This window comes from Astatotilapia calliptera, chromosome 14 (assembly GCF_964374335.1).
Source record: "Astatotilapia calliptera chromosome 14, fAstCal68.1, whole genome shotgun sequence".
NCBI lineage: Eukaryota > Metazoa > Chordata > Actinopteri > Cichliformes > Cichlidae > Astatotilapia > Astatotilapia calliptera.
The window spans coordinates 17,222,169-17,232,958 of NC_137435.1; the positions used below are offsets into that span (position 1 = coordinate 17,222,169).

The following is a 10,790-nucleotide window of genomic DNA, read 5'->3' on the forward strand; positions in this document are numbered from 1 at the left end:
GTCCTCTTCTGGCAAGGAATCTTCTGATGGCGTTGAGACACGCATCAGTGTCAAGTGAAGATGCAACCTCCAGATGTACAGCTCGTGTGGTAAGACATGTGAAAATGACACCATATCTCTTTACTTGACTTCTTCCCCTTTTTACCAGGAATGGACCAAAGTAGTCAACACCTACTTTGGTGAATGGAGGGTCATCAGGCAGGATCCTGCATTTTGGTAAATCTGCGATTATTTGTTTGCCAGCACTTCCGTGTAGCCTTTTACAGGTAACACATTTTGACAAGAACCTTCTAATGGCTCCATTTGCTCCAGGGATCCAAAATTTTTGACGCAGATGAGCTAACATGTGATTCCGTCCGGCGTGAGCTGTAACATCATGGGTATGTCTTAACACAAGCTGTGTGATATGTGAGTCCTTTGGCAAGATGACTTGCTGCTTAGCATCATCTGGCATTGCTGCTCGACTCAACCTTCCTCCAACTCTTATGACTCCATCTTGCAGTACTGGAGTCAACTTGTAGAGAGAGCCTTTTTTCTTCACCCTTTGATGTTCTTTCAGCATTGCCAAGTCCTGTTCAAAACTTTGCTTCTGACAGTACTTCACAATTTCCATTTCTGCTTCAGACAAATCGTCACAGGTTAGATTTTTTCCCTTGAAAGCTTTCTTGAATTGGCTCATCCTGATTTCCTCACTCATTGTGCTTGCTTCCTTTCTCTTTGCTATTAATTCCTTAAGCAAACTCTTCAGTTTCATGAACCAGGCTACAGCACGCTTTAGCTTTGTCCAAGATGAGTAGTGATTCATCAGCTGGTCTACTGAGTCTTTGAGCCCTTGCATCTGAATGACATGTGTCTGAGCTTCTCTTTTGACCTCTAAGTCATCAAAATCCAGCATTCTGGGATCTGGATTCTTCGGCCACTGATCTTCTGAGCAGAATAGAAAACTTGGACCCGAAAGCCAATCGCCACATTTTAAGAATGCTGCAACAGTCTGTCCTCTAGAGACATGATCTGCTGGATTCAAAGTGGTATTGACATATCTCCACTGCCGAATGTGAGAATGGCTTAAGATCACTGAGATCCTATTAGAAACAAAGGTCTTGAATCTTGTGCCTTCACTATTCAAGTACTTTAGCACAGCCGTGCTATCTGTCCAAAAAACAGATTCATGCAGTTCTACTTCTAGTTCCTTCTTTAGAAGTTTATCCATCTTCACTGCAACTGTTGCGGCAATCAGTTCCATTCGTGGGATGGTTGGACACTTCAAAGGTGCAACCCTTGCCTTTGCCATTACCAAGGTGGACTGAGTCTCGCCACTTGCATTGCGCAGCAACAGGTAGCTTGCTGTTCCATAAGCGTCTTCGCTTGCGTCAGCAAAATGATGCAGCTGCGCAAAGACTGGTGCACCAAAATGCTTTGACTTGATGCTCCTGTCAACTCCAAAGTCGTCAAGCCTTTGCAAATCTGCAACCCACTTATTCCAGCTCTTAATGACATCCTCTGGTAGGGATTCATCCCAGCCGTATTTCCTCCGACATAAATCGTGCAAGATTTTTTTTGCACACAGAATCACCAGAGCAACAAATCCCAGTGGATCAAAGATGGAGCTGAGAAGGGAAAGCAGTCCTCTTCTAGTGTTCGGTCTGTTTTTAAGGTTGATCTTGAACTTGAACTGATCTGATTCAGCACACCACTGAATTCCCAATGCTCTTTCCATCGGCAAATTACTCTCGTCCAGATTCAGAACTTTAAATCCTTGTGCTCTTTCTTCATCAGGAATTGAGTTGAGCAACTTTCTGCTGTTGCTTGACCATTTTGTTAGTCGAAATCCGCCTTTTGCCAACATGTTCCTCAAGTCAGAACACAGGGTGATTGCTGCGTCTTCCTCTGGAATTGACTTAAGACAGTCATCCACATAAAATTTTTTCTTGACTGTCCTTGCAGCTTCTTGACCAAATTCCCTTTCGAAATCAGTAGCGCATTTCTGAAGTGCAAAAGATGCAACACTTGGCGAAGAGGTGGCACCAAAGATGTGGACCAACATTTTGTGTTCTGCAAGCTTCTCCTTGTAATTCCCATCAGACCACCAAAGAAACCTGAGGAGATCTGTATCTTCCTTGCTGACTCTGACCTGATGGAACATGGCCTCCACGTCAGCCATTACTGCCACAGTCTCCTGTCGAAACCTCAGGAGGACTCCCACCAGTGAGCTTGTCAAATCCGGTCCCTGCAAGAGATGCTGGTTCAGCGATGTTCCTTGAAAGCTTGCCCCACAGTCGAAGACAACACGTAACTTTTGCTTGACTGGATGTCTCACTCCATAATAATAATAATAATAATAATAATAATAATGGATACTTTATTGATCCCCATGGGGAAATTACTTGTTTTTCTCTGCATTTGACCCATTCACTCACCATGATGAGGCAAATACCATGTTCGTCCCTCCAGTGACTTACATTCAGCATCGTTCAGTTTGATCGCGTAACCCTTTTTTAGGATATCATCCATATATGCAACATATTCTTCGTAAAACTTGACATCTCTGGTGAATCTTTTCTGTAAGTTCAGCGCACGTTGCACTGCGACTTCTCTGTTGCTTGGCAAGCACAGCGCCTTGCTTCTCACTGGAAGACAAATACTATAATGGCCATCCTCCAGTTTTGCAGACTGAGACACCATGTTCAGAAACTGACGATCTTCCTTGGACATTTCAAGATTTTCGTCTTGTCCCGCATCAGGAAAGTCTTACTTAAACTGTAGCTGCCAGAGCTCTTCCAACCTGGCTACTGATATCCTATTCACAGTCACTTGTGCCAATCTGTTTCTCCCACTCATGTCGCCTCCACTCCTAAGTGGTCCATTTACTGTCCAACCTAATATTGTTCTCACTGCGTAGGGTCCATTGTCCACGCTGTTTACCACCTTAAGCGGTTCCATGGTTTTGGGAACATTCACTCCTATGAGTAATCCAACATCCGCTTGGATAGTGGGAAGTTTCACTTCCGTCAGGTGTTACCACCTGTCAACATCCTCCTGGCATGGGATATTGTTTTTACTTACAGGAATGTGGTCTTGTGCATACACCTCTGAAAGTTTAATAAACTGGCTACCATCCAGACTACTGACTTCCAGTCCAGTCACAATGCAGGTGTTCACAACAGATTCATTTCCCATCGTTCGGAGTGAGATTTTCGTAATTCGTCCGTTCAGGTTCAGTTGTTTTATCAGTGACTCTGTCATAAAGGTGGCTGAGCTGCCTTGATCCAAGAATGCATATGTTGTTACTGTCTTGGTTCCTTTCTGGGCCTTGACACGTACTGGAACGATTGGAAGAATACAATCTTCCTTACCGGCCCCAGTCATGCTGAAAGTTGCTGTTGTTTGTACAAGAGCACTTGATACGAACTGTTGAGCCGCCCCCCTTGCTGTTTCTTTTTGTGAGTCCCTATTGGTGATGTGCAGCAGGGTAGGATGCAGTTGAGAGCATTTGCAGCTGCTACTCATGTGACCATGTTTCAAACAGGCAAAACACAGTCCTATGCTCCTTAAAAACTCAATCTTGTCCTTATGAGGCTTGTCCTTGAGCTTTCCGCAGATTTGGAGGTTGTGTTGCTCTCCCTTGCAATAAACACAAGGTTTGCAGCTTGAAGCAGCATTGCAATTATTATTTTTACGGTTTTCTCGTACAGTATAAGCTAAACATGAATTAGCTACGACTGAAGTATAAGTCTTACAGTTTTTAGTATCTGATTTTTTTTCACAGGAGTGCAAAATGTGGGAATTCTGCATTGTGGTCCGAATGATAATAAGAAGAGTCTGGTGAGGAATTCCACTTTCCACCAGTGCTGCGGTCACCACCAGTATGACAACAGGACTCAGTGCTGCTGTGAGAATGAAGGTGTTCTGGAGGTACAACCGAAGCATTCATCTTGCTGTGCAAAGGAGTCAGCTAACCCTGAAGGTCAGAAATGGTCAAATGCAGTCTCATGCATATCTTACAAATCTATTTAAGATTTAACTCTTAGCTTCATATTTTCTATTAAAATGTAATGACAAATGATGAGTTAATGGCAATTATTTTGGTTTAGTTTAGTTTTCCACTTCAAAAGGCTTTGTGCTTTATCTTTACAGGTTTTCAACAACTGGTAAGATACATACTGCAATAAAATATCATTCTTTTACTTTTTTGTGCAAATATATGAATGTTTGCCTTTATGTTTTATATTTCTCAGACACATGAGCTCCAACACTTTTGGTAAGTAAATGGGTTTTACTATAACAATTTTTACTATAATGTCATATGTAGACAAATGTAAATTTAATCTAGTCAAGATTAACTATCATGCATTCAGGCTTTGTAGGAAATGTTCTACTCTAATTTGAGTTTATTTACAGTTGTGCTCAACATAGACTCATCACTGGCATGAATATCATAGTAAATTTGTGCTTAAATTATTTCTTTGAACTGCTCTTTTTCATGAGAGACTATACAGCACACACCTTTAATAATTTAAAAAACAATGGGTGCACAATTTTGAAATGATTTTTGATCTTCTGTAATCCCCACAGTGCCAAAAGTCTAAATACACCCCAACTAAGTTAAATGTCCCTTAGTAAGTCGCACCTAAACCACATACTTTTGTTAGCCATGAGCAAGCTTTTGGCATAAATTTGATCACTCTTCTTGACAGAATTGGTTAATTAGGGGTTAGTTAATTGAAATTTGTTGGTTTATAGACACACAATTGGCTTTAAGCCTGGTCCACCAATTTCTTTCAGTTGGATTGAGGTCACAGATTTAATCTTTACTGAATGAAATCCGAGTACACGCAGTAAAGTGTGATGCTATCCAGTAGCCGGTAAAAATAAATATACCTGTTAATACTTTCTGTTCTGCTCTGTGGTAGTGTACCAGTGATATGGAGTGGTTTTTGTGTTTATTTTGGCTGTGTTTGTCTATCCACAGCACTGAACCAAACACACATCTCTGTGGGTCGACATGTTACAATCCAAAGACGCATCGTTGCTGTGAGAGACACCAAAAGCCTTTTTGGTTCTGCGCCTCAGGTATTACCGTCTCCATAGCTGTTTCTTTGAGTGAGTGTGTGCCAGGGAAAGTTTTCAAGAACTCTGCATAGTCCTGCAAAAAAAAAAAACAAAACTAAGAACACTCTTAAAGCTTCCCTGCAGATGTTCTATCTATCATTGATCATTGTATGTGACATTGCATCATCCCATGGTTTTTATGTGGGCCTGTAGAGTGAGTTGAATCAGATAAGGAACAGCCCACGCTCCAAGAAAGCAGTTAGAGCTGAGTGAGCAGTTTAAACATGTTTATCTTACGTGCAACCGTGTAAAAACAAAAACTTATTTGCAGCATAAATTTCCCCTAAAGGGAACATTGCATCATTTGCTTTTGTGACACCATCTCATTTTGGAAAATCCCTAGAATGGAAAACTATAAAGAGATAAAATAACAAGCTTAACAGGTTCTATTGACAAGATGTTGTTAAAGAACTTTCATCTAGGATGATGAAACTATATTATATTATACTGTAACCTGTTTGCTCATTGTGAAGTCAATACCAAAAAACCCTTTTCCAAATGTTTAGGTGAGGGGCATGTTTCCCACTGTGCTGCATCCTCTTGTCTTTTTACACAACTTGTAAGAAATTAGGAGATCAAATAGCTTTTGAAGTCGCATGTTTTCACAGTCTCATGTTTCAAGTGCTAGCCAGTTTTTTGTCTCTTTAGTTTTCCACAAAGTGCCAGATGTTTTTATTGGGTGGCAGATCCTGAGGGAAGCATCAGTTTATCAGCCATGCTTTTATGATAGTTACAGACTGAAAAGAATGCAATCTTATCTGCACGTGTTCCTCCAAAGCATGTTCATTATTAATGGTGCTTTCAAGTTACCCTGGCCCTATGCCTCTATAATGGTACCCGTAAATAACGTTTTATTGGTCCGTATTTAGCTTGGATGATGTTGGCAGCTGAAAGTGTGATTCATCAGTCCAGAGAACAGTTTTCCAGTTAGCCTTATTCTATCTAAAAATAAGCTCAGGCCCAGATAACAGTATAACTAAGGAAAGATCATGGCTATGGGTCGAATAAAATTATTTCTGTTTGATTCAGTAATTCATCCAACACATTGTCATCTATACATGAACTCTTTATGTGAAGTCTTCCTACTAACAGCCATGCTTTAGAACTTTAAGGGTTCCTTTTACAACAATGTGATTAGTCACTTGCAGCAATAGTCCTGACAGAACGTTGATATGTTGTTATGCAAGTCAATAAGGTACTGCATAATACACAGTCTTTTCTCACTTGACCTTCCATATGGACCTCATGCCTGTATGGTGATTTAAAAAAAAAAAACCCAACTATAATTATTATAGTGTGTTTAGTGTCAGGAAAGAGTCAGAGTCATCATGGGGTTGAAACGTACCCCAGCTGCAAGGCTCTGTTTTCCAACCAGAGGCAGGATGAGCCCCTGAACAGCTGATCAGTCTGCAGACTAGGACCCAGCACTTTCTTCTTGTGAGGCAACCATGTCAAGCGCTGCACTACAATGACTGACCCTGAACTTTAGTTCAACTACTGAGTTGTTGTAATTTAACTGTAACCGCCAACACTGTTATAAATCCATCAAATCAAATCTGCCACAGAGACAGTTTTAGGCCTTAAGTTAAATGGCTTTTGCTCAAAAAGAGGGACTGTTTTAAAAGAAGTTCACATTGACATTCTTATCTTGGGTGTGTAAATAACTCTGACAGTTAGAAAGTTAGACAAAGACTTTTTTTTTCTAAGGGTTCCCTGAAGACTTTAAGTATTTTTTTTAATCAAACTTTCAGACAGTGAAGTGTGTCTTTATTTTTCCAGACAGTACATCTTGCCAAGATCAAAATCATGGAAAATGTAAGCTGCGCGGAAGGGTGGTTCACTTACAAATAAAAACTTTTTTTCTCCCTACATAGAGAAAGATTTCATTGTTCATATTAGCAAAAGATTAAATTGCTATGGGAAAATGGTCTTGATATTTTCCCCCAGACCACACAATTGAAAGAGCTTCCATCTTTTTGAACCACCCTATGAAAAACATTAAAGCTTTGCAATGAATAAAAAGGGATAACTCAGGATTATCTTTGAATCCAAAAAAGGATGTGCAGCAGCTGGTTTGTTCAAAATCTTGGCATCTATATCAGTTACTGTACTCCACAAAAGACGTTTTTTTTTTAAAATCACCATATCTTAATCACCATAAGGCATTAACTTCTGAGAGTTTACACTCCCTTCATGTCAAGTATTCCAGTGTGGAGAATTAAAGCTCTAAGCCCGGAGGTGGAGGGTTTTAAACATGTGGTTTGGTCTTTCCATAATATGTGAGCTGTTCAGAAATGTCTGGTATGCTTAACAGCCCACATCAGGGTGTGTAGTGTTAACCTTTATCCTTTTTTTTTGCATTTTCCTGCACTAGTTGAGCACTCAAAACACTTTCTACTATAAATCCCTTTCACCCAGTCACTTACATGTAGGACTAAGCACTTTTATCTAACATTCAGACACACTCACACTACCGTGTATGCATCAGTGGTAACTCAGTATCTTGTTCACTATCTTGCCCAATGAAATGCATAGTGGGGACAGCTCTTCTACCAACCTAGCCCCAGATGCCTCCTACAAAGACTTGGAAACCAACCGAATTCCTTTATTTTATAGTCAGTATTTTGCAAAGGAGGGAGAATAAAGCAACTTGTGTGTAACAAAGTTACACACAAGACATCATTAATCACAACATGTTTTATTTTTACTGCAACTACTATCTCTTCTTTCCACCTAACCCCAACCCACCCCAACCCTCACACCTATCTGTTTAGGTCAAAGCAAGGCCAGGGTGTATGACCCACGTATAGAAGTCTGCCGTGATGGATCCGTATTTCAATGCAAGCCGTGGCTAGATCAAGTAATGTACAAATTGTTTTTTGGGTTTTTCTTTTCCTTTTCTGGGCCTGCCCAGCTGTTTGTGTTTTTTAATCAGTGTAAAGTGCAAAGCTCAACAGTTTTAATCTCCTTTTCTGTAGGAAAATGAAATCAAGCTTTCAAATTATGGCTAAAGCCTAAAGCACTGTTTCCTTAAAAAAACAAAAGGGAAAAACATATTAATGGCATTTTGGCGAGATTTTTCATTAAAGTTTTTGTTATTAAAAATGAAGGGCCTCATGCTGCAATGTTCAGTTTTACACAAATAACTGACAGCAATGGTACCTAGTGATCCCAGACAAAAAAGGTTGTTTTTGTGCAGCTTCGATGAGAGAGCTTAGAGCTCCACCCCGCTCCTCTTATACAGTAACTGAGGGTGTTTTTCAATCTGATGTTTAAACTCGTCTAGCGGTGTTGGTTTTGGTTACCACTACTGCAAAAGGTCCATAAATCTGGTAAGACAAAAAAAATTAGATATGTTATGTGTGGAAATGAGACCTGTGTAATGTTTGAATTGTTTCAACTTTTTGTTTTTTTCCTGATTTTTGCATTTCATCTTCTTTTTGTAAAAACTCATAAATTTATGTGTTCATCCATGTGCATTTAAATGCACAAATAAAAGGGTTTGGCTGTTTGTGCATTGTTGAGCAATTTACTGCATTATTTCTGATTCTTCAAGTGCTGTGTATTGCTCAGCATAACGTGGAGTTCTCTGTTGTAATGACACCTTGTACGAGGGCAGAGATGATGGAGAGGAATGTTCAGAGATGTGTATTCCTTACAATCCGGCTAAAGGGACTCTATGTTGTTCTCAGTTTTATGGCAGCCCGGGACAACACTGCTGTGGGACGGAAATTTACCGGCCTCGTACTGAGATCTGCTGCAATGGACACAGGTGATTGTGTGCGTGTGTGTGTGAGTGAGTGTGTTTGCGTTGCTGCTTTACATTGCTGAGAAAGTCCAGTGAAAAATTAGTTCTTTAACTTTGTTGTTTTAATCAGTTGGAATATAACGCTAGTTGGAATTTTGTCAGACAGGGTGGCCGAAAGTATGGAAACATTTTTTATATGTAGTCTGTCTCTTGAGTGAAAACAGAAACCGTCTGAGAAAGGTGAAGCAGGGAAAAAAAAACATTTCGCACGAAACCGTCTGAGAAAGGCAGACGTTCTTTTTTTCCCTTGGAAAATGCGCTGAACTACTGTGCCAAGGAATCTCTCAAACAGCCTGTCTGGGTCTTTTATTGGGTTTGGTGCTAACTGTTAGTTGTTACACCCTGTCTGGTCATGACTTATGTCTTTCAGTGACTGATTTTTTTATTTTTTTTATGTGGACACTAACAGAGAGATGAAGCTGTAGCTCTAATGATGTTCTACTTTTAATTCCCAGCCTGTGTAAAGACTGTGGTAAAGACATTATCTTTCAAGCTGGCATCCAGCAGTGAACATGAGAACTCTAACTCAGCCTGTTAGGAGCATGTTTCTTCATGTCGCTGTCCATATTTAATTATAATTAGTACCTCTGTTTTCCACCCATACAAATCAGAACATGTGTGATTTGTTTAATTACTTTACATTGCTGATGAAAACTGGAATTTCCTCCTTTTTTTTAGAATCAGTATGGGAACACGGGAGCATGGGAACAACTTATTCTGTCTCTTCTGTGAGAACGAAGGGATTAAAAAAACATCTGCATGGCACAATCCATTTAAACAGACATGGTGTCTGAGATAGGAAGACACATAATTACCGGAGCAGAAATTCAGCTTCATCTGTTTCCTCTTAACTTACTGTGCCAAACCTCTCTTTGTCAGCCTGTCTGAGTCCCTGACTCTGACTGCCATTTGAAATTTTTATGTTTAAAAACCCTGTCTGTGTGCATGACTCATCTCCTGGGATGCCTTTTTGTTTTCAGTCGGATTTCTCAGAACCCTCCAGCTGTGACGTAATAACCCTATTCACCACACTACTGTGTTGCCCTTACCGTTATTTCATCATTCAGTATTTCTCATATGGGTTGAAAGAGGTATTGATGTATAAAATATCACGTTCAGATCTCAGTTTCTGTTTTATGGTTAGTTCCAGATCAGCTGAACTCGTTGAATTGTGGCTGTTTTCAGCTACAGTAGCTGTACAGTAACAGCAACACTGGGTATAAATGCATTCTGTGTAGACTCTGAGTGTTGAAATTGCTCTGATAGTGTGTTTCTTTCACTTCACCCTGTGTAAACACTGTTTTGAAGCAGAGAGGAAGTTATCTTTCAGGCTGACTTCAAGCAACATACATAAGCAGTGATCTAAGTGGGCTAGTACTTATATATTGTCTTTCTACTCAAGCAAACACTCAAAGCACTTACTTCTATAAGCATCATTCACTTAAATATAGACATTCATACAGCTCATTTATGAGCCTAAGTACTTTGTACTAATATTCGGAGTGTAACAGCAGCAACTTGGGGTTCACTTAGCCTCTTATGAGCATACTTCTTTATGTCACTGTACTTAATTTAATTCTAACTGCTACCTCTGTTTTCCACTCAGACACCCCAAATCAGAAAACCTTCACTGCTGTGGGGTCAAAGCCTACAACATTAAAGACCCACAGATGAAGTGCTGTGCAGGAACACTGTACAATCTGACATCATTAGACAAGCATGGAGGGGACGCTCAGTGCTGCGGATCCATCCTGCAAAAGCCACAGGTAGATTTATTAATGGTGTTATCTGAGGATCTGTTGTTTGTGCATCTATTCATGTCTTACACTGTATTATATCATTGTCACGGTTCGCTTGAGGACTCACACGCAGG

At 40.2% G+C, this 10,790-nt stretch overlaps 1 protein-coding gene across 1 annotated transcript in view; it reads left to right on the forward strand.

The window, feature by feature from the left end:
- Positions 1–10,790, forward strand: part of LOC113035712 (uncharacterized) — a 29,976-nt gene that overhangs the window by 16,250 nt on the left and 2,936 nt on the right. Inside the window, exons 10-16 of the mRNA XM_080289214.1 lie at positions 3,767–3,964; positions 4,135–4,148; positions 4,236–4,258; positions 4,970–5,070; positions 7,884–7,969; positions 8,802–8,881; positions 10,524–10,683. Of these exons, the coding sequence (XP_080145340.1) occupies positions 3,767–3,964; positions 4,135–4,148; positions 4,236–4,258; positions 4,970–5,070; positions 7,884–7,969; positions 8,802–8,881; positions 10,524–10,683 (662 nt within the window). The remainder of the gene's footprint in view (positions 1–3,766; positions 3,965–4,134; positions 4,149–4,235; positions 4,259–4,969; positions 5,071–7,883; positions 7,970–8,801; positions 8,882–10,523; positions 10,684–10,790) is intronic.